Here is a 22,553-nt window from a genome sequence, read left to right as displayed (position 1 = left end):
GCACAAAGCCTGATGTGGGGCTTGAACTAACAAACTGCAAGTTCATGACCTGAGCCAAAACCAAGAGTTGGACAGTTAACCGACTGAGCCACCCAGGTGCTGCTAACAATTTTTTAAATGTTTATTTTTGAGAGAGAGGGAGGGAAGTGGGAGGGAAAGAGAGAGAGCACGAACAGGGGAGGGGCAGAGAGGGAGACAGAATCCGAAGCAGGCTCCAGGTTCTGAGCTGTCAGCACAGAGCCCCACACTGGGCTCGAACTCACAAACTGCGAGATCATGACCTGAACCGAAGTTGGACGGACACCTAACCGACTGAGCCACCCAGGTGCCTCAATGCTTTTGTATTTCGGGGGGTAAATGCCCAGTAGGCGATAGCTGGATCTTAGGGTAGTTCTATTTTTAACTTTTTCAGGAACCTCCATACTTTTCCACAGTAGACGCACCAGTTTGCATTCCCAGCAACAGTGCAGGAGGGGTCCTTTCTCCAGACACTCGCTGACACCTGTTGTCTCTTGTGTGTTTGAATTTAGCCATTCTGACAGGTGTGAGGTGATAGCTCATTGTGGTTTTGATTTGCATTTCCCTATGATGATCGGTACCTATTATCTATTCATATGTCCATTAACCGTCAGTATGTCTTCTTTGCAGAAATGTGTGTTCATGACTTCTGCCCATATTTAACTGGATTGTCTGTTTTTTAGGTGTTGAGTCATTCTAAACTGCTCCAGGAAAGATCTGATGCACAGATGATGTTGAGAAGCATCTCTGAGCTTCACCTGTCCTGGTTTAAATAGAATCTTGAACTTTAGAGCCATGTGTGTTACCACTGAAATTAAAAAAAAAAATTCCTTATGTGTCTTCTTTCAAGAGCTATTTTTTTTTTACATGAGTAAAGTTGACACACAATGTTACATTAGTCACAGGTGTATATCACAGGGACTTAACATGTCTAGTGTTATGCTCTGCTCACCACAAGTGTAGCCACTATCTGTCACCATACAATGCTATGACAGCAACTGACGACATTCCCTGTGTTATGCCTCTGATGCAATGACTTATTCATTCCTCCTTCTCTGAAGGCCTGTATCTCCCACTCCCCTTCACCCATTTGTCCCATCCACCCACCCCCTTCCCTGCAGCAGCCATCAGTTTGCTTTCTGTATTTATTAGTCAGGAGCTGTTTGTGACATATTTATTTTACAGCCACACTTAGAACAATTACAGGACAGAGGAGTGTGTTTATGCATCTGCGTCCCCTTCTTTACATGACACTCAGGCAGGCAGAGGGGAGAGGGAAGGGCCTCGAGGCAGTGGGATTTCCATTGTCTTGGTTACCTCTCTGCTGTGTCTCCACACTGGGCAGCTGAGTGCGGCAGGGGGCCCAGTGGGGGGCGGACAACACCCCTCCCCACTCTACACATCTTCCTGTGGCCAGAAGTTAAAGCTAAGGATGAGGCTGGTTACCAGGGAAACTGCAGTCAGGTCCATGGGATTCCTGAAGAAAGGAAAACTCCTAAGTGGGTTTTCAGATGCAGGATGGACCCTAGGAGCCTGACCCCAGCCACGGATTTCTGAGCCAAGCATTAAGTTCACCCAGCGGGTGCCTGCGCATGAGCGCACACACACACAGACACACACACACACACACACACACACACACACACGCACAGATGTGTGCACTCAGCAGCATTCCTTTGTGATGTGCACAGTGACTCATTCTGGTGGGAGCACCTCACCCACAGGGAGGAGGCAGGTGATGATGGGTCGTGCAGGCAGGACCCAGAACATGGAAAGGGAGACGGGACAGTTCCTTAGTGTTATAAAATCAATGGCATACCTTTTCCACCATGACTTACTTAGACATTTGCATTACATTTTCCAAAGGGCTTTATTGGGCTCTAATTACACACCAGTGTCACCCAGTTAGACAGTCCAATGCAGTGACTTGTAGTAAATGTACAGAGTCGTGCAGCCATTGCCACAGTTCAGTTTTAGAACATTTCCTTCTCTCCAGAAAGACCCTGTGTACCCATCAGCGCTCACTTCCCACTACTACCTCCAGGCTGAGGCAGAGTCTAATGTAATTTCTATCTCTGTAGGTTTGCACTTTCTGGGCATTTCCTAGAAACTGACTCCTGCTTTAAGTGGACTCTTGTGTCTGTGTCTTTCATGTAGCTGAACACTCTGGGGGCTCATCCATGTTGTAGCAGAAATCAGAAGTTCATCCCTTTTCATAGATCAGTGGCATCTTACTGCATGGGTTGCCGCATTTCGATTATCTATTGACCAGCTGACAGACTTTTTTACACTGTTTTGCTCTCTGGCGATTATGAATAATGCTGCTGTGAACATCTGAGTACAAGTCTTTGCTTGGACATAGTTTTCGTGTCCAGTTTCTCCATGTTTTCGTTTCTTTGCCTTGCATGATTGCGCTGGCTGAAACTTTCAGTCCATGTCGGGCAGAAATGGTGGGAACCGCCATCCTTGCCTTGGTCTGGATCTCAGCGGGAAAGCATTCATTCACTAATAAATATGTGACAGGGGACATATTTTTCTTGTAGATAGCCCTATCAGAATGAGGACATCCCCTTCTGTCCGTAGTTGGACGAGCATTTTTATCACGAATGGGCCTCGAGTTTTGTCAAATGTCTTTGTCTATCAAGATGATCACATGGTTTCTGTCCTCAATATATTACTATGCTGGTTGACCCGAATTGTATTTTGAATGTTAAAGCGATATTGCAACCCTGGGATAAATCTCACTTGGTTAGTTGGTTTTCCCCTTGCAAATGTTGTTGGATTTGATATGCTATTCTGTTGAGGATTTATGCATGGATGTTAATGATAGATATTGGTGTATAGTTTCTTGTGTTATCATGTGTGGCTTTGGTGCAGGGTAATATTGTCCTAATGGATGAGTTAGGAAATGTTCCTTCCTCCTCTCTATCTGGAACAGCCTATGAGGGATGGATATTATCTCTTCCTATAGTTTAACAGAACTTAGCAATGAGGCCAGCAGGCCCAGGGCTTTTCTCTGTGGGAAGGTTTTTAAATCAATTTTTAAAATTTATTCATTTTGAGAGAGAGAGACAGAGAGAGAGAGAGAGAGAGAGAGACAGAGAGACAGAGACAGAGAGAGAATGTGGAGCAGGGTCAGAGAGAGGGAAAGAGAGAATCCCAAGCAGGCTCTGCACTGACAGTAGGGCTCGATCCCATGAGTCAGACACTCAACTGACTGAGCCACCCAGGTGCCCCAGTGGGAAGGTTGTTAAATAACAAATTCAATTTCTTTACTTGTGATAGGTACATTGAGATTTCTGATTTGAGCATTCCACTCTACCCCCATGCTCTCCCTGTATTTCTTGCCTCCTGGTGGTTCTCCCTCTGCCTCTTGCCTAGAATTTGACATGCTGATGCTTCAGATTCTGTGTCTCCCTCTCTCTCTGCCCCTCCCCCCCCACTCCCACTTTGTATCCTCTCTCTCTCTCTCTCTCTCTCTCTCTCTCTCTCTCTCTCAAAAATAAACATTTAAAAAAATGCAGAATTTGACATGCTGAACATCTCTGGACATTAGTGGATTCCATCTCCTAGTCTATAACTTGGGACCGTGTGCTGACTCAGATGGGACCCCCAGATACCCACATACACTTGATATGTGGGCAAGGGGACAATGACTTTGAGGCAGGGGTGGGATGGTACCACTGGGTCTGTCAGTCACACCTGCCCACCCATTCCCCATGTGCCCCAGTGCAGGCCATGAGTAAGTGTGGTCAGGAGCACCTTCAGCAAGCCCCACATCCACACTGCCCCACCCCGTTCCTTCTCACCCCTCTCGTCTCCTGGCCACAGAGCCACAGAGGGGCTCCATGACGGCTCTTTGCCACATGTATGGGCATTACAGGTCTCCCTGATTAAAGGCTCAATCCCGAGGGCCAGGATTGTCTTGTGATTACTCCAAACTTCCCCACCCCAGCAGCCAGCCTTGCGTGCAGTGGGGGAGGCAAGGGTGAGACGATGAAACCTTAACGAGTGGCTAAACATCTGTCTGTGGTTGGTGTGGCTGCTGCGGTAAAGACATCTCTTTATGACTTCCTTGAACTCTGCCAGGTGGGTAGGAGTGCCCCTGCCCTAGTGCATTATGGGGAGGATTCAAGGAGGTATCTTATCAGACCTGAGGCTTCCAGCTGGGAAACGTCCACCAAAGTCATTGGTTCTCCGCACTTCACCCCTGGCCTCTATAGAGGTTAACGTTGGTGAGCTGGTTAGGAGTCATGTTCTGAATTCAGTCCGCCTAGGTTTGCCTGTCACCCTCTCCTTCAGTGCCTCTGCGACACTGAGCAACTCACCTGACCTCTCTGTACTCTGCTTTTCACACACAAAGTGAGATCGAAGTCTTGCTCAATGATGGGTTCTGGGAGTGGATTCCATAAGCTGATATATGGAGATATGTAGAATACTGTCTGATACCTAGGACAAGATCAATAAAGTGAAATGCGCATGTTATCCTGCTAACCACACCCCAAATGACCAGTGTAAATTTAGGCCTCAGAGTTTCAAGGAAGAAAATCCCTGCTTTGTTTACTTTCTCCTGTCAAGTGGGACACGAGCCTGGCAGGGTCACCTGAGCACCAAGCTCTCTGGAGAGATCACACGTTCAGAACATAATAAACACACCTGCTCTGAAGCCACTTCTGTCTGCAGAAGACTCACAGATGTTTGCAGCAACACAGCTCTGGACATTACCTAATTACGGAGACTGAGCGCAAGCAGATTTTCTCTGTAGTTCAGAGGGACTGCACGGGCACTTCCTGGGTTACATAGCACTGGATCTGTGGGGAGGAAGAAGGATGATGCCTCATTAATGCCTCCTGAAATGAAAAGGCACACATGTAAATCCCAAAACAACTCTGAAATGACTCCGTGATGCAGGCATAAAACTGCTGTTCGCATTCCCCACCCCAGGGACACCGGGCAACAAGGTACAGCCCCTGGAGATGCTACGCCAGGGGGGCCAGCACCATCTCCCAGGACCTCATACCGTGGGCGGTGGGCTGTGCTTCCAGCTCTCTGTGGGCAGGAAGACTCTCTTCCACTTGCTCTGCCCGGATGATCCGAAGGCTGCTCGTGCTGCGGGGCTGCAAACGGTGACTCGATGGTGTTCCCTGGTGCCCTCCGGGCCTGGCTCCAAACCTCCTGATAAACTGTGATCTGCTGCTCTAGAATTTAAATGCGGTGACCTCACACCTGACAAAGAACAACCCAATATGGATAAAGAACCTGAATGCAAAAGTTAGGTTTTTTTTATATGTATATTTATTTGGCAAGGATGATGAGGTAACGGGTCAGAAATTCCTTCGAGGGGAATACCATCCGTGTTATAAAGCAGGGAAACAATGTTCTACATTTAGCTCAGCATACTCATAACGGCTTACACAGACAACACAATAGTGAACCACCAAGTTCCAGTTCCATGTCCCTTTCTGCACCTCCTTTAGCGTCAGTCTCTTGAAAGTGGATCTCCGTTCAGCACACGTCCATTCCAGCAGACCAGTGCTGCTGCTGGGAGGCAGTCCGTGAAATGGCACAAAAGCACATGGCCATCATCAACGGGGCATTCATGCTACAGAGAAGCTCTCTACCGTACTGACAACAAGGCAGGGAGGAGAGGCAGAGTTCGGGGTGGGAAAGTGACAACATGCATCACGGGAGCCATAATAAGGAAGTTACGGACCCCTGGGGTATGCGGTGTCCCATAGAAAGCCCCACAGGGATCCACAAATTCAAGGTAAGACAGAACCTTCCGGGGATTGGATGAGGGCTCACGCCGATCGAATTTTCAGTCATCAACGCTGCTCTTGTCACTTCTCTGACGACTGCTTACTGGTTGGTCCCCAAAAGAAATCCACGCTCAGGATCATGTCTGGAGCCATTCAGACCTGCGTCACGTGAGGATGAGAGCCTCAGTTTTCTTTCAACCACTGCTTTAGGAGCCTCTGAAACATCCTTTTGCTTTCCTGCTGCATCTCCAGTTGGAGCTTCTCGTCTCTTTCCTGCTGTTGGAGCACCCCTTCGGGCAGCAGGCCAGGTCGGCTGGTGCTCAGGCTGAGGGTCAAGCCGCTGAGGCCCTGTACCAGTGTCTCCCAGGAGGAAGCATGGGGGGCCCCTTTCCTCTCCACAGACATCCCAGAGACATTTGGCCTATGGCTCTGGCAGTATCGACATTCGCATCTGAATCTGTTCTGATCTCTATCACCTGAGGAGGAGATCCTGGCTTTCCTCTCCACCCGATAAGGTGCCACCTGATCGAGGTGCCGCCGTCTCATGTGCCCCAGAAGGGTTTTCTTCCTCTGAGGGGACGCTGACCTTTCCCACCGCCTCTCTTGTAGGGTTTTCTCATCTCTGTAGCGCTGTTGGAGCAGCCCCTCTGGAAGAGGGGCAGGGTATTTGGTGCCAGGACTGGTTTTGAGGTCACCCAGGCCCATCATAAGCAGTTCCGAGAAGGAAGGAGAGGAGGCTGCCGTGACTTCCCGGGAGGTCTCTTCAGAGATCATCGGGGAAGACTCAGAAATCAGTGTTGAGCTGCATTTCCGGAGCGGATCCATGGAGGTGTGGTCCATGCTCACAGCTCCACCTGGCCCTTGGTCTAGACAGCAAGCTGAAGACAAAGGTTGTCAAAGAGCTGGAAGCTAGCAAGGGAGGTGTGTGGCCAGAAGGACCCAGACTACATCAAATGGTGATAAAAGAAGAAAGAAAACTCCGTTATTATTCACCTGACTTAACGTTTCTGAGCCTCAGCTTCCTATCTGTTAAATGGGGATAATAATGAGCCCTACTCCCTATGATGGTTCTGGGCTTTAAATAAGAGTATACATTTCCAAGCTCAGAATTCGGATGGCATATAATCAGGATCTCAGGCGTGAGATTAATCATCAAAACCACATCATAGGTAATGAAAAATGGTGCCCTGCAGTCAACCATGTGAATCCCCTGCCCACTTTTGTTGTTGTTGTTGTTGTTGTTGTTGTTGTTGTTGAAAGAGAGAGACAGAGGGCGCGAGTGAGCAAAGGGGGGGGGGGAGAGGGAGAGAGAGAGAGAGAGACAGAGAGACAGAGAGAGACGACAGAGAGAGAATGAACGAATAGGGAGCCTGTAGCATGGCGCAAGCTCAGTCGACCCTGCCGACTTTTTATAACCATTCAAGCATAATTTTAAGAACACTCCATGTGTGACCAGCATCTGCTATACTCATAAGTGTCCATGTACTTTCCAAAAGGAGACAATGGCTAAAATTTCCACCATGGTGACACATTCTTTTGAATATTCACTGGCTTTCATCTAGGTAAAAAGGATGTTCAAACCTATGGAAGTCATTTCATAATCCTCAGTAAGCAGCAATAAGAATTTTACTAAAATACAAGAACAGAGATCAATGAAATTTCTAACAAGACAGATTAGAGAAACTCAAATTAAAAGTTGCTTCTTTGCGGCGCCTGGGTGGTTCAGTCGGTTAGGCGTCCGACTTCGGCTCAGGTCATCATCTCGCGGCCCGTGAGTTTGAGCCCCCCGTCGGACTCTGTGCTGACAGCTTGGAGCCTGGAGCCTGTTTCAGATTCTGTGTCTCCCTCTCTCTCTGACCCTCTCCTGTTCATGCTCTGTCTCTCTCTGTCTCAGAAATAAATAAACGTTAAAAAAAAAAAGTTGCTTCTTTGATGGGGCGCCTGGCGGGCTCAGTCAGGCGTCTGACACTTGATTTCAGCTCAGGTCATGATCTCGAGGTTCGTGGGATTGAGCCACATGTCAGGCTCTGCGCTGACATTGTAGAGCCTGCTTGGGATTCTCTCTCTCCCTCTCTCTCTGCCCCTTCCCCACTCACACGCTCTTTATCTCCCAAAATAAATAAGTAAACGTTTTTTTAAAGAGTTGCTTCTTTGAAATAATCAATAAAATTGATAAACCTCTACAGGACTGAAGAAGAAAAAAAAGGAGAAGAGCAAAGAAGACACATCACACTTCTGACTTCTAGCCATACTACACAGCTAGAGTAATAAGAACAGTGTGTTACTGGCATAAGAACTGACACGTGGGCTAACGGAACAGAATCGAGAGCCTAGAAGTAACCCCATGCATGTATGGCCAACTAATATTTGACAACAGAGTCAAGAATACTCAATGGATAAAAGACAGTCTCTTCAATAAATGCTGCTGGGAGAATGGACTATTCACATGTAGAAGAATAAAGCTGGATTCCTATCTTACACTCACAAAAGTTAACTTGAAATGGATTAAAGGCTTAAATGTAAGACTGGAAACTAAAACTGCTAGAAGAATACATAACGACAAAGCTCCCTGACACGGGTCTTGGCAATGGATTTTTGGATATACCACCCAAGGCACAAACAACAAAATCAAAAACAAGTGGGGCTACATCTAACTAAAAAGCTACACACTAAGGAAACCACCAAGGTGAAAAGACAACATATGGAATGGGAGAAAATATTTGCAAACCGTATATCTGACAAGGATTTAATATCCAAAATATAAAGACCTCATACATCTCCACAGCAAAAACAAAACAAAATAAACTGAAAAAAACAACAACTAATCATCGAATTTAAAAAATGGGTAAAGGTGGGGTGCCTGGGTGGCTCAGTCGGTTGAGCATCCAATTTCAGCTCAGGTCATGATCTCGCGGTCTGTGAGTTCGAGCCCCGCGTCAGGCTCTGTGCTGACAGCGCAGAGCCTGGGGCCTGCTTCTGATTCTGTGTCTCCCTCTCCCTCTCTGTCCTTGCCCCTGCTCGTGCTCTGCCTCTCTCTGTGTGTCAAAAATAAATAAACATTAAAAAAATAAAATAAAATTAAATTAAATTAAAAAAAATAAAATAAAATAAAAATGGGTAAAGGCTATGAACAGACATTTTTCTAAAGATGACGTACAAATGGCCAATGGGTACAGGAAAAGCTGCTGCAAACCACCAATCATCAGGGAAATGCAAATAAAAAGCACAATGGGCTATCACCTCACACCTGTTAGAATGGCTAGCATCAAAAATACAAGAGATAAAAATGCCAGCTTCCATGTGCAGAATAAAGAATACTTGTGTACTGCTGGTGGGAATGTAAATTGGTGCAGCCACTATGGAAAACAGTATGGAGGTTTCTCAAAAAATTAAAAATAGAACTACCATATGATGCAGACATTCCACTTCTGATAGTATATCTGAAGGAAATGAAACCACAATGTCAAAGATATATCTTTACCCCCATGTCCACAGCAGTATTATTTACAATAGCCAAGATATCGACACAGCCTAAGCGTCTTTGATGGATAAATGGATCAAGTAAATACACAGACACGCAGACACATACACACACACACACACACACACACCACACACACACCCACACACACACCCCCACGCCCCCCCCCACACACACTATTATCTGGCCATAAAAAGGAGGAAATCCTGCTATTTGTGACAACATAGTTGGACCTTGAGGGCATTATCTCACTTATGTATGGAATTGAAAAGGACACTTCCAAATATACAGAAAAAGCTATCAGATTTGTGGTTGCCAGAGGTGGTGATTTGGGGAGGGAGAAGAAAATTGGAGGATGATGGCCAAAAGAAACAAACTTCCAGGTGTAAGAAAAATAAGATAAATAACGAAATATAATGTACAACATGATGACTATAGTTAACACTGCTATGTGATATAAATGAAAGCTGTTAAGAGAGTAAATCCTAAGAGTTCCCTTCACAAGGAAAACATTGGTTTCTTTTTCTTCTTTTTGTGTCTCTGAGATGGTGGATGTCAACTAAACTTACTATGGTAACCATTTCATGATATATGTGAGTCTGATTATTATCCTTTATACCTTATCCAGTGCTGTCAATTATATCTCAAAACTGGAAAGAGAGAGAGAGAGAGAGAGAGAGAGAGAGAGAGAGAGAGAGAAGAAATTAGTTACTAACAACAGGAATGAAAGAGGAGACTTCACTAGAGACCCAGGAAGTATGAGAGAAACGATATTATTAATATTACATGAAAATCTCCATACATAAATGCAACAATGTGCAAATGGATTGATTACTCAAAAACCATAAACCACCAAAACTTACCCAAGGTGAAAGAACATGCATATTTCAGAACCATTTACAGAAATTGAATCAGTTGTTAAAAGCCTATGATGAAAACCCCACATGGTATCACCAGTGAATTCTACCAAATATCGACAGGAATAAAAACACCCACACACAAATTCTACACAATGTCCTCCAGGAAACAGAAGTGGGGGAACTACTTGCAAGTGATTTTATGAGGCTAGCATTTCACTGATGCCAAGAAAAGTACTGACCAATATTCTTCCTTAGCACAAGCACAAAATTCCTCAACAAAATACTAGCAGATGGAATCCAGCAATATATTCAAAGGAAAAACAGCATGATCAAGTGGGTTAGCTCAGGAAAGCAAAGGTGGTTCAATAATTGAAAACCAACTAATGCAATCCTCAGATTTAGAATATAATTGATTAATCAATCAATGTAATCTATAATTGAAGATGAAAGATTAAAAAGAAAAATGATAGCCTCAATGCTATTCCTCTCAAAACCAAGTGGCATTTTTCAGTAAACAATTTTAGAAAAACAATTTTAGAAAAACAATCCTAAAATGCATATGAAACAACAGAAGACCCAGAATAGCCAAGGCAACCTGGAGGAAGAACAAAGTTGGAAGTACCCACCCTCCTCATTTCAAAACATATTTCAAGGCTACAGTAAGTAAATCAGTATGGTAGTGACAGAAAGACAGACACTGGCCAATGGGACAGAAGAGAACCCAGAAATAGACCCACGCATGTACAGTCAGCTGATCTTGACAAGGGTGCCAATAATACGCAATGGGGAAAGGACAGTCTCTTGGACAAATGGTGCTGGGAAACCTGGACACCCACGTACAAAAAGGACGATATTGGACCCTACGTTACACCACACACAAAAATCAACCCCAAAGGGATTGAAGATTAAGTATAAGACGTGACACTGTAAAACTCCTGGAAGAAAACATAAAGGAACATCTGTGTGACACGGGTCTTGGCAAGTGATTTCATGGAAACGACACCAAAAGCAGTCATGAAAAAGCAAAAACGGCCAAGTGGGACTACATCAAACTTAAAAGCTTCTGCACAGCAAAGGAAAACATCAACAAACCGAAAAGGCAATCTACAAAATGGGCAGAGATGTGCAAACCATGCATCTGATAAGGGTTAATTTTCAATATTTATAACAAACTTTTCTAACTCAATAGTTAAAACAAACAAACCAATTTAAAAATATGCAAGGGATCTGAATAGACATTTCTCCAAAGAAGACATACAAATGGCCAAAAGGTATATGAAATGATGCTCCCCTTCATTAAGCATTAGGGAAAGGCAAATCAAAACCACAATGAGATGTCATGTCACACATGTGACACGTGAGGATGGTTATTGTCAAACAAACTAACAAAGAGCAGATCACAAGTGTTGGAGAGTATGCAGAAAACTGGAACCGTCGTACGCTGTCGGTGGGAACGCAACTGGTGCAGCCACAATGGAAAACAGTATGGAGGTCCCTCAAAAAATTAAAACTATCATATGATCTTGTTCATACCCAGATGTCCCCTCCAAAACAACTAAAAACAAACAAACAAACAAACCACAAACCAACCCCCAAAAAACCCATCATCTGATCCAGCATCCCACTCCTGGGCATATATCCAAAAGAACTCAAGCCAGCCTCTCACAGAGATGTCTGCATTCCCATATTTACTGCAGCATTAATCGCAGTAGCCAGGATAATGGAAACAACAATCCTGTCAATCGACAGTGGAATGGATAAAGGAAGTGTGACACATCTATACAATGGGATATTATTCAGCCGTATAAAAGGAGGAAATCTTACCTTTTGCATTCCAGGTGCTGTGGATTAAAGAAGCGAAACAGATAATGCCGTTTCTTATCCAGCGCCTTCCATGTGCCAGCTAATGTCAGCTAGGTGTTTTACATTTGTTGTCTCCTGGAGGTCTCCCAACAAACCTTGAGTAGGCAGGATTATTGCCTTTAACCAGGAGGAATTTGAGGCTGAAGGAGAGAGACTGAAGTGGCAGGGTCTGCCCTGGAATCCAGTGTGAGTGTAATCCGAATTTTAGGGCGGAGGGAGGCGAGTCTGGAAAGAAAGGCAGGCACTAGGATGCAGACAGCTTCCGATGCCGTGTGGGTGTAAGGGAACATCATGTGCTCCGTTACCTGCCCTGGGGTACCCCCCACCCCCACCCCGGCACCAGGACCAGGGCAGGCTATCTGAGGACATAACTGGAGTGTACTGAATTGATGCACACTGTGTAAGACGGTGTGTATTTGTGGTCCCCAGGTGGGAGAGTCAGCCCTCTGGTGACGGATCGTCCGTGCATGACGCAAAGGATGAGAATGTATGGCAGAGGAGGAGAGTTTCTAGGGCTGAACACAGACGTGTAATGTGATCTTTATGTTCTTTGCTCTAGCTCACGTGGTGTAAAGCCTGACCTGCCACCTCTCCCATGGCAGCATCAGTAGGTGTAAAGATAGGGAATGTGGCAGATGCATTTCTGTGAACCATACTTGCATTACCTCATTATGTATTCACAAATGCAACCCTCTCTGCTTGGTATTGTCACTATTAAGAATAATAAGCCCATTTCACAGGTGAGGATAGTAAGACACAGGGCCAGGTACATTTCTCAAAATGACAGGACTGCAAGTGGCAGAACTGAGTTGGAAGGAAGGTTGTTTAGGAACAGAGCTTGTGCCCTTACCCACGACACGACATGGCTCCCACAGAAAAGAAAACCAAACCCCACGATGCTCCCCATATCCAGAAGTCTGCTTTGTGCTGTGAGTAAAGAGGAAACCCCTCCTCAAACAGGTCTAATCACAAAGGCAATTCACAATCACACAATGAAATCAGAAGTAAGGGTGGGTGCAGGCGGGGCACATTCTGGGGTCTGGTGACGCCATCAAGGACCTAGGTTCTTTCCAGTTCTCTGATCTGTGTGTGTGTGTGTGTGTGTGTGTGTGTGTGTGTGTGTGTACGCGCGCTTTCCGTCCTGTGTTTGTCAGAAGAGCCCTGGAAGCAAGGAAGGCAGGTACTGCCATCCCCATCTTAGAACAACAGAAGCTGCATGGCCAGGTCTGGACACAGTGGCCCCAAAGACAACAGGCACTCAGCTATTGCAGGCAGGGCCTTATCCTCTGAGTTTCTGGTCAGACTATGGCTACTGGAGAGCAGGGATCTTCCCTCAGCATTCAGGGCCCATGGTTCAGGCTACAAGTGATGCGTGAACACAATTCCACTCATTTGAGGAGCTGCTCAGGGGCTGGCCTGCCTTCGGTGATAATTTGACCTCCCGTTTTCTTGGGTGCCCCTCTGCCTTTTAGTCAGAATATTAGGACATTCTCCAGGTTCTTCTCTTTGGTTCTAGACAAACTCTTTGGCTCTTAGACCCAGGCGCCCGCATGTTTGCTGGCAATGCCTCTCCAGGTGATCTGTCAGCCCCAAAAGCAGAACCTAGAAAGTATCCCCAAGGGTGTGAATTCAGGGTTCACGAAGAGGTGACCTTTCAACAAACATTGTGAACAGGGAGAGGAATCTGACAAGCACATTTCTGGGGTCAGGACTTTCCTGTCAAGAGGGAACAGTTGGGAAGAAGTGTCTGAGGCAGAGGCTTCCAGAAACAGTGCAGATACTGCCAGAAGGCTGGAGCAGCTGGGGGGTAGGGGAAGGGAGTGAGAGCCTAACAGAAAGCAGGGGAGAACAACGGGTGACAGGCACTAGACCCTGCTGTGCTGAGTCAGCTTCTGTTCAGTCAGCTGGACTGCAAAGGACACCCAAGGATCACAGATGCCGAATGACACCCTGTATCGGGCTGTAAGTTAGGCAGAGAAGGGACATGGAGAGGACCACTTAGAGAAGAGGCAGGTTTGGACAAAGAGCTGGAAGGACAGTGAGGAGGAGCGCCTTCTTGTGAGGCTGACAGCAGTCACCTGGATTGACACAGCCTTCACCCGTGTGCTCATGTCCCGTCCCCCAAGGGGATTTGTGCTCTTGCCAGAGCGTCCCATTTTTTTTTTAATTTTTTTTTTCAACATTTATTTATTTTTGGGACAGAGAGAGACAGAGCATGAACAGGGGAGGGGCAGAGAGAGAGGGAGACACAGAATCGGAAACAGGCTCCAGGCTCTGAGCCATCAGCCCAGAGCCCGACGCGGGGCTCGAACTCACGGAGTGCGAGATCGTGACCTGGCTGAAGTCGGACGCAGAGCGTCCCATATTTAACTAGCAGCCTTAATTCACTCAACAATCCACCTACTGGACAGATCACTGTGGGCACCTACTCTGTGCACCAGTCGCTCGGGACTTGGAAAACATTCTCTGAGTTGCCTGGAGCTCCAAGGATCTTGACCCAAGTTCCACTGTGAGACCAGAACTGTGGCCGACGGGGCAACAGTGACCCACACATTGAAAATCCCTTTACAGCCTCTTTAAGTTTCTGGAATTAGAGATGGTACAAAAAATCCAATCTTCCTCCTCCTCACAGAGAATCTGAGTACAGAGATGTCCTGTTTACTCCATCCTCCTGTGTCATAACCGGTACACGAGCTGCCCTTTGGGATGAAGGACCCTGGGTGAAGGTCCCTCCTTCGCTGAAGAAACATGTTCTAAGCACCACCCAAATTCATGTGTCAGTTCACTGGACTCAGTGGGGACACAGGGATCACACAGGGTGTAGTCTGCAAGCAGATGACCACTGCACATTGTGTGAGAAGAGCGGTGGCAGAATTGAAATCACAGTACCTTAGGGACACACAGCAGGGCCTCTTACCCCTACTTAAGTGTATGTGTGTGTGTTTGGTCAGGACACACCTCTCAAGGCTGGGGAGGCTGATGACACAGGCACTTTGCTCACCCACAGTGTACAGACGTGCACGCCGAAGAACAGAGAGACACCTAGTTAGAGTCGGACTGCAGTCCTTGGGCTACTGGGCTTCAAATCACCAGTGGGGTCTGGTCAGTGCTACGGCTGTGATGCAGCTACTAAAAGCACTTCCTCTGCTTGCCTCTCAATTCGTAATACCTGGTCACCAGTGAGACAGGTAGAGACCTAATTTGGGTAGTGGGGTTGCTTGCAAAGGCTCTCTAACATGGCAAAGAACCACTCCACGGGGGGAGCCCTGGACATTGAAGTCCTGCTTGGCTGTTGGTTCTGAGGCAAGCCTTCCATGCCAAGGGACTCCAGGTCTGTTGGCTTCAGGGCAGCTCATCAGAGGACAGACACAAAATCTTAGAACCTTTCAAGGTTGCTGAGTACCTCCATTTCAAGGTGGACAGGTGTTGGGACCATGATGACTATACAATACTGGAACAATATATGCATTTCAGCAGCTGAAACACAATCCATGAATATCACTGTGAGTGCAAAGTCGGGCTTTGGAGTCAGGCAAAACGGAGGTGTGATGCCCAGATCCACCCTTTCCTGCACCAGCGACCTAAACCTTTCCGTTTGTTTCCTTGTCTACAGACAGTGGGCTTTGACACTTACCTGAGTGTTTGGGTAATAAAACTGTATATACCAGCACAGCTGAGCTCCTCAACAGCCAGGCTGCAGAAGAGACAGTCACACCGTGCCCTGTGTTAGGGACATGTCAGCATGGAGCAAGTATGCCAGGACCCTGGGACTCTAGTCCACGCCTCTGGCTGAGGTTTGGGTTTGGGGGTTGTGGTGGTGACTGGACTGGTGGTTCCATCTTTTCTCTTGTCCAAGGGACACACTTCATTTCATGCCTAGGCAGAGGAGTTATAGTGAATGAGGTTAATGCTCACAGTTGAGTCTATGACAAGACAGAACCAGCAGGGGGTGCTGCTGCCCACTGGACCCCACAGGAACTGACAAACTTTCCTCCAGGGGTTTCTGGCACCTGGTAGGGACCCCTAAGGAGTTCTATGAAGGCACTGTCAGGATCCCTTAGAGGGCTCCAATAGTGAGCAGCAGCTGATCTTTGCCTCCTTGATGGCCACAGGGACTAAAAGACCAAACCTCTTGTAAAGGGAAGATTAGTTAGTACACTTTCTCTTGTCCCAACAGAAACTCAGACTGCAACTCCGAGTGAAACATTATCAAAACAAAGTCCAAGGGAGGTAGTGGAAGGCATTTAATTTCTTGGGTCAAAGGTGCCATAAAGTGACATATTCTTTCCACGTTTCTGCTTATCCCTCCTCACTGGAAGGCAGGGCCCCTTCACATTGGGAAAGTTTGTGACACATCCCAAACTCCGTGTCCAAGTGCATCAAAGGATCCATATGAAAGGAGATGAGATCTTTGCTGTGTGTCATCCTATTCCTAGCAAGGAAGCCTTTTCCAGAACAACTGTGCTGTCAGATTGCATCTCCAATTAACTCACTGTGAACCAGGGTAAAACATCTATTTGGGAGAACTTATAATGAAATCTCCATCACTTTTCAGTAAAAAGTTTTATTAACAGTGCCGTTTCATCCAGGGATTCCTAGGGTTAAATGGAAATCGCTCTCTACTTAACCTGATAGCTTGAACATCAGTAGGAATCAGGCAAATGAAGGCTGGGGACAGGAGACGCAGGGAGGAGAGAGAGTGCCCAAGCCCAGTGGCCATCTACTGAACAGAAAGAGGTTTAAGTTGGCTGGAATATGAAGTGGGGGTGGAGGAGGCCATCTGCTGAAGATGAGGCATTTGAGGGTAGGCAAGGCCTGCTGTGCCTGGTCCAGGAGGCTGGACGTTATCCCAAGAACAGCAGGAAGACCCTGCAGAGTTTTGAGCAGGGTACACAAGACCAGATTAGGATTTAAGAATGGTCCCTCAGGTAGCGGGATGAAGAAATTTGTGGCCAAGGGTTAATATTGGTGGTAGTTATCAAGCAGAGAGGAGGGTCATGTGGCCTAGGGAACTAACTGTAGTGATGGAAGTAAGTGTCAAGATCTTATTTTGAAGGACGTAGGAGGTTGGACTGGACGGACTTGGTGTTTGAGGGGGTGGTGAGAGAGAGGCAGCAAGGAAGGACGGCTCTAAGAGTCGCTGGCCGAAGCAGCTGGGTAGAAGGCTGCTTTTCACTGGGTTAGGCAACACTGGAGGAGATGCCGATGCATGGGGAGTGGGGGTGGGTGCAGGTGCGTTCACTTTTGGACATGTTGTGTATCCTTGCCTGTGGGGCTCAACCACTTAGTACCTCAGTGACTTGGGGGAGCTGACCTAGCCTCTCTGTGCCTAAGATGCATCCTCTGTAATAGGAGAATGATGCTAATAATTAGAAAACACAGCTAATTTCTGATTCATTTAGTCCAGGATAACGTTCTCTACTTGTACAGCAGAATGCTGTTTTCAAGTTAGGCAGTCCCTAGGCAAAACGGGAGTCTCTCTGCTTATCCATGTATTGGTTGGCTTTACTTACCTGCCGTGTGTATTTTCAACATGCAGTGTGTTTTGGCAGTGCTAAAAGAAAAACAATTAATTCAAAGAAATGTGTTTAGGGGCACCTGGGTGGCTCAGGTAAGGTTAAGCGTCTGACTTCGGCTCAGGTGATGATCTTGTGGCTTGTGGGTTCGGGGCCCACGCTGGACTCTGTGCTGACAGCTCAGAGCCTGGAGACTGCTTGGGATTCTGTGTCTCCCTGACTCTCTGTCCTTCCCCTGCTAGTGCTCTGTCTCTCAAAAATAAATAAACATTAAAACAAACAATCAAAAGAAATGTGTTTATCACGTGTGATATGTTAGCCCGTCAGTTTGTCCCTCAAAGAAACAGCCCCCCTTCAGGCCCTCCACTCTTCTTCTTGTAGCCTCACTCCCTCAGAGGGCGGCGGGTGAGCCTTTGGGACCTACTTTCTCCAACAGTTCTCTTCTCTGTAAAGTCATCTTTACAGAGTCCCAGAGAGTGCCTAGCACCTGTTGAGTGCAATCTGTCTGTGAGCCTGTCAGTTGTCTCAGGTGTGAAGTTAGGGGACAGGAGAGAGCCGGATGTGTGGATCTGGAAACCAACAGTGTGTGCCTGTATTGCAGGCAGGTGGTGAAGCCATATATACCAAGATTTGAATCAGGGCCCCATCACTTACTCCTTGTGTGACTCTGGGCAGGTTACTTCACCTCCCTGTGGTCAGTTTCCTCATTTGTAAGATGAGGATGATGATCCTATTCTAGGATAATGACTCATGGTTGCCTCCTTCTTTTAGATCAAGAAAATACTACCTTTTAAAACTATAAAGTGCTCTTCAAGTGTAGATTACTTCCAGGGTTAAAAAGAGAATCTCTGCTTATCTAGCTTTCTGCTTGGACAGGCACGAAACATGCCATGCTCATTTTTACCCTGTAGACGATGTTGAACTTCACTCGAGCCCTGAAGAGAGCCACAGTCAAGAAATCTCGACAGGCTTTCGTGTTTCAGAAATGGCTTATCGCAAAAGACCACTCTTCCCCCTTTAACCTAGAAAAGGCTTGCTCCTCACGCTTTGTCACGCCCTACCATATGTCTGTCGGGTGGCTCCTGGGTTTACATGCGACAAGGCCAAACACAGACCTTTCTCCTTTTGCTGATTGGGCCAGACACACAGTCCCTCCAGCTCCCTGATGTAACTGAGATCAGAAGTCAGCCCTCCTGAAACTAGCTAGACACAGAGAGAAACATTTCTTGTTCGTGGAGACTAATCCTGAATGCAGAAACATCCTACCTTAAGTCTCCGCCACTATAATGGGTCTACTCAATCCTTAGGGGAAAAAAGGCAAAACCACCCTGCGGAGACCGTGTGATGTTCAGATCTGGGCTGCTCTCAGCATTGCAACAACCTGAATAGTGAGGTGCTGTACTAGTTTGGTTTTTGTCTTTCCTAGTATGCACGCATGCAAAAACGACCGGTAAGAACACAAAGGTCTGAAAGTGGTACTTCCTGCCACGCGTGCGCCCTACAAAGGAAGCAACCCAACGTCACTCGTCACTCGCAGCGCCTGGAAACTCTCCCTGCCACCTCGGGAAATATGTATCCTGTGCAGTCACTCAGGTGCGCCACAGTCACTCTGGGGTGGGTTCAACCTTCTCTACTCCCTGCGTGGTTACAAGTCCCGGATCCCAAGTACCCACGCCACGGCCCACGGAGAGGAAGCCACTTCGCCCCGGGGCACCCTGTTGTCCCTCCCTGTCCCGTGCAGCCGGAGGAAGGTTAAGGAGCACCCGGCTTCTCCATAGTGTCCCATGTCTGTGATGTCACACGCAGTCCCGCAGCCCCTCCTCCTGTGGCTGGTCTCTCTAGGAAGTCGGGAGGACTTCCCCTCTCGGTGGTCTTAGCCCTTCTCTTCTGGGGAGGTGGGGGTTCAAGACCTGGGGCTGAGGACAGGAGGGGGTGCGCTGGCGCAGGGATGGAAAGAACAGGATCCCGGGAAAGAACATGCATGAGAGCAAAAGCGGGAACCTAAGAATAAAAGAGGGAGAATCTCCCTAGAACAAGCCGGGTGTGCATTCGTGTCACAGGACCACCGTTCTTTTTGCGCCACACAAGAGCAGTGCTCTCTGAAAGAACAGCTGTTTTTCTCAGAAGCCTGCCTCTGCAGTGTCAGAACTGAGGTTTGACAACCTGTGTGTGGCATATTTCTCTTTCTCTAGTTGGGGATGCCATATTTAGTGGAGATGAGATTGACACTTCCCATGGGCATTGCTAGACACCCCCCCGCCCCCGGCCCCCAGGCCATAACTGGGCTCCAGTCCGTGTTCCACGGGTTCAGAAACAGTCTGTTTCCTTGGCATCACCTCCTGTATTAAACCATCTGAGGAATTCTGTCTAGGAGGTGACATACAAAAAATAGTGTCATTCCTACACTGGTATACAATTATTTAGACTGTTGTAATCAGATTACAAGCTCCAATATATAATATTTACAAAAAGAAGGCATGTTTGGTTGTCCAGTTTGCTGAAAAACAGCCAATCCTGGGCAGCAGACATATAAGTGTGATGAGAAACTTGGCTTTATAATTAATCACAGAATTCCATTTACATTTCCAATACAATTTCCTTATATTGACTACTAATGTGTGTATTGGGTGGGTCGTGTGTGTGTGTGTGTGTGTGTGTGTGTGTGTGTGTGTCTATGTGCACACGCGTGTGAGTGTTAGGGTGTTTTGTCAAAAACCGAAAAGTGAATGGCCTGTCTTGCCCGAGCCTCTCAAGGTACCAGTAACAGAGAGAAAAGATTTTTTAAAATTCCATATTGTAAGGAGCAGATTGTGAACAAGTTCCTACTGGAGTGTCTTACCTGGAACCTCCTGGGATTCAGCAAAACGTTTTGTGAATAGTTTTTTTTAGGGAAGCACTGGTTCTACTGTTTTTAGTTGAATATGGACTACACTTAAAACTGTACTTGAGATTGTATGAAATAGGTAAGCTAAAGCTCGAGATTGGGAGAACCCAACCCTAGGGAAGGGTCTCAGGGAAGCTAACCACACAGAGTCAATGGTCTAGACAAGGAAGACAGGTTGTTACGAGCTGGAACAGACGAGTTCAGTCAGTCAACTCAGATCAAGCTCTGTCTTTCTGGACAGTTGTCAGACTGAAACATCAGGAAGAGGCCACAAATACCTCAAGTATGAACTTCAGTATGTGACAAAGGCTCTCTAATCAGGGTATAAACACTCATGTGGCTCAGAGGTGTCAATCCCTGGAAGAAAGCACTGAAGACAGAGGCGAGTTTCCTCACCCTGGGACCCAGATCTCTGAAGCATCATACCCTAGACACAGACTCCCAGATACTTCATGGGCCTCCCACTATGGCTCTCAAAACCCAAAATATCCCATTGACACACTGAGGGAAGCCAACCACATTGACTCAATGGCCTAGACTAGGAAGCCAGGTTGTTCGAAGCTGGAGTGGATGAGATACAGACCCAAGAGAAGGCAGCTAGGAGAGCTCAATGCATTGGACATACAATATCAAATCACCCACAGAATTCAAACTCCTATGGAACTCGAGATATGAGGAGAGACACAAAACAGCTCAGAGGCGATAAATTCTATAATACAGATCCACATGCATTTTAGCAACCTGGCAACCTGCAACTCAGAAACTTAATAGCTCATAGACCTTACACCTTGCACACAGATGCCATACAATCACAGAGCTGACAACCTTGCATGCAGGCACACAAACAGCACAAAACACCTGTACCGTGAACACAAGCTTGCTCAGATACCTCCTGTCCCATGACAAATAACCTTTGCAATCTCACAACCTAGAATATGGGCCCCCAGGAGCTCAAATATGCCAGCCTCAACAGAGACCCTCAGGAGAGCTCAAACCCTAATTCCTGAAATACATAATGGGAACAGCCCCAGACAACTTACATTCTGCACGCTGCACCTAAAACAGATCACATACCTCACTCACCAGGAGAGACCCCTAATAGCCCAGACAACTCTCATTTGGACACACAACCCTCCACAGCTCAGTGATCTCCCATACTGGACACAGACCCTCTCACAGCTCATACATCTCAAATCCTGGACCCCAAAATGGCTCGTAAAACGACATCTTGTTTTTGAACACAAAAAGTCACTCCATACAGGACACATGTCAATTAGAGACACAATGAGGTCTCACCCAGCCCCATGAGTGAATAGCACAGAGAGACTGAAATACAGAATTACAGACAGCCTTTCTGGGAAACCGCTGTCTCCACAGTATTAGCCCCCATCCCAGTGCACCCGTCCAGGCACGTGAGGAACCTCTTTTCCCAGGGATAAATGACCCCAGGTTTGGCCATCATTGGCTGTTTCTGGACAATAACTCAGCTGCACTGGTCCCAGGCCACAACTAGGAGGGAAGCCCCCGCTCACACGTCTGACAGACAGTAGAGCCCTCCACCCATCAAAATGGGGAGACCTTCTAGGTTGGAAGGGTTCATGCCATCTTCAGGAGACTCCCACTGTCCTTAAGTCCCCAGAGCCCTCCTGCTGAGGAGCCGTTGCCTCATTGTGGGGATCGGAACCTGTGGGGAAGGCAGAACAGGACAGTCCCACGCTGCTCAGGGTAGATCCACGCCCTCTCAGTCTTGTGGAAGGCCTGTCCCTCATCCCATTCACCCTGAACACACTGCTCGCTTCAGCCTTCTCAGCTCCTAACCCTTGGAGGCACTGCAGCCACCCAATTTTCCCAGTGTCCATGTGAGCCCCAAACACAAGGACACCTTCAGTCAGCAGGTCTGTTGCAAGCCAGTGAACACCAGTGGGGGAAGGAGATGGTGAAGGGGTTCACATTGCCGTGCCAGGATGACCTGCCACAGACCACTTACCTGACCACTGAGGGTGCCCCTGTTCCACCCGCTTCTCTACCTTATCATCTCCCCATCCACCCAAAGGAAACCTGTCCCCTTCTCTCAATGCCTAATTCTGCTTTAAAGGGGAAGGTGGTATGAGGGTGTCCACAGTTCCCGTGGGGCTTTGTGCAAACTGTGAGGCGCATACGTTTCCCCCCCTG

General features: G+C 47.2%; 1 protein-coding gene across 29 annotated transcripts in view; it reads right to left on the bottom strand.

The window, feature by feature from the left end:
- Positions 1-342: 342 nt before the first annotated feature.
- LOC102899716 (protein FAM156A/FAM156B-like) overlaps positions 343-22,553 on the bottom strand; it is a 47,142-nt gene continuing 24,931 nt past the window's right edge. For 7 of the 29 annotated variants that reach the window (XM_045051226.1, XM_023249756.2, XM_023249760.2 and 4 more), the window contains one exon: positions 5,291-6,721. In XM_045051226.1, coding sequence (XP_044907161.1) covers positions 5,961-6,617 — 657 coding nt within the window. In that variant the 5' untranslated portion in view covers positions 6,618-6,721 and the 3' untranslated portion in view covers positions 5,291-5,960. Of the gene's footprint in view, positions 827-1,178; positions 1,496-1,869; positions 2,524-4,346; positions 4,468-4,674; positions 4,830-5,038; positions 5,245-5,290; positions 6,722-11,942; positions 17,640-22,553 lie in introns of those variants that run through there. The other 22 variants (XM_023249755.2, XM_023249762.2, XM_023249773.2 and 19 more) reach the window with 12 other exon arrangements.

Source organism: Felis catus, chromosome X (genome assembly GCF_018350175.1).
Source record: "Felis catus isolate Fca126 chromosome X, F.catus_Fca126_mat1.0, whole genome shotgun sequence".
NCBI lineage: Eukaryota > Metazoa > Chordata > Mammalia > Carnivora > Felidae > Felis > Felis catus.
This window is presented reverse-complemented; position numbering and strand designations above follow the sequence as displayed.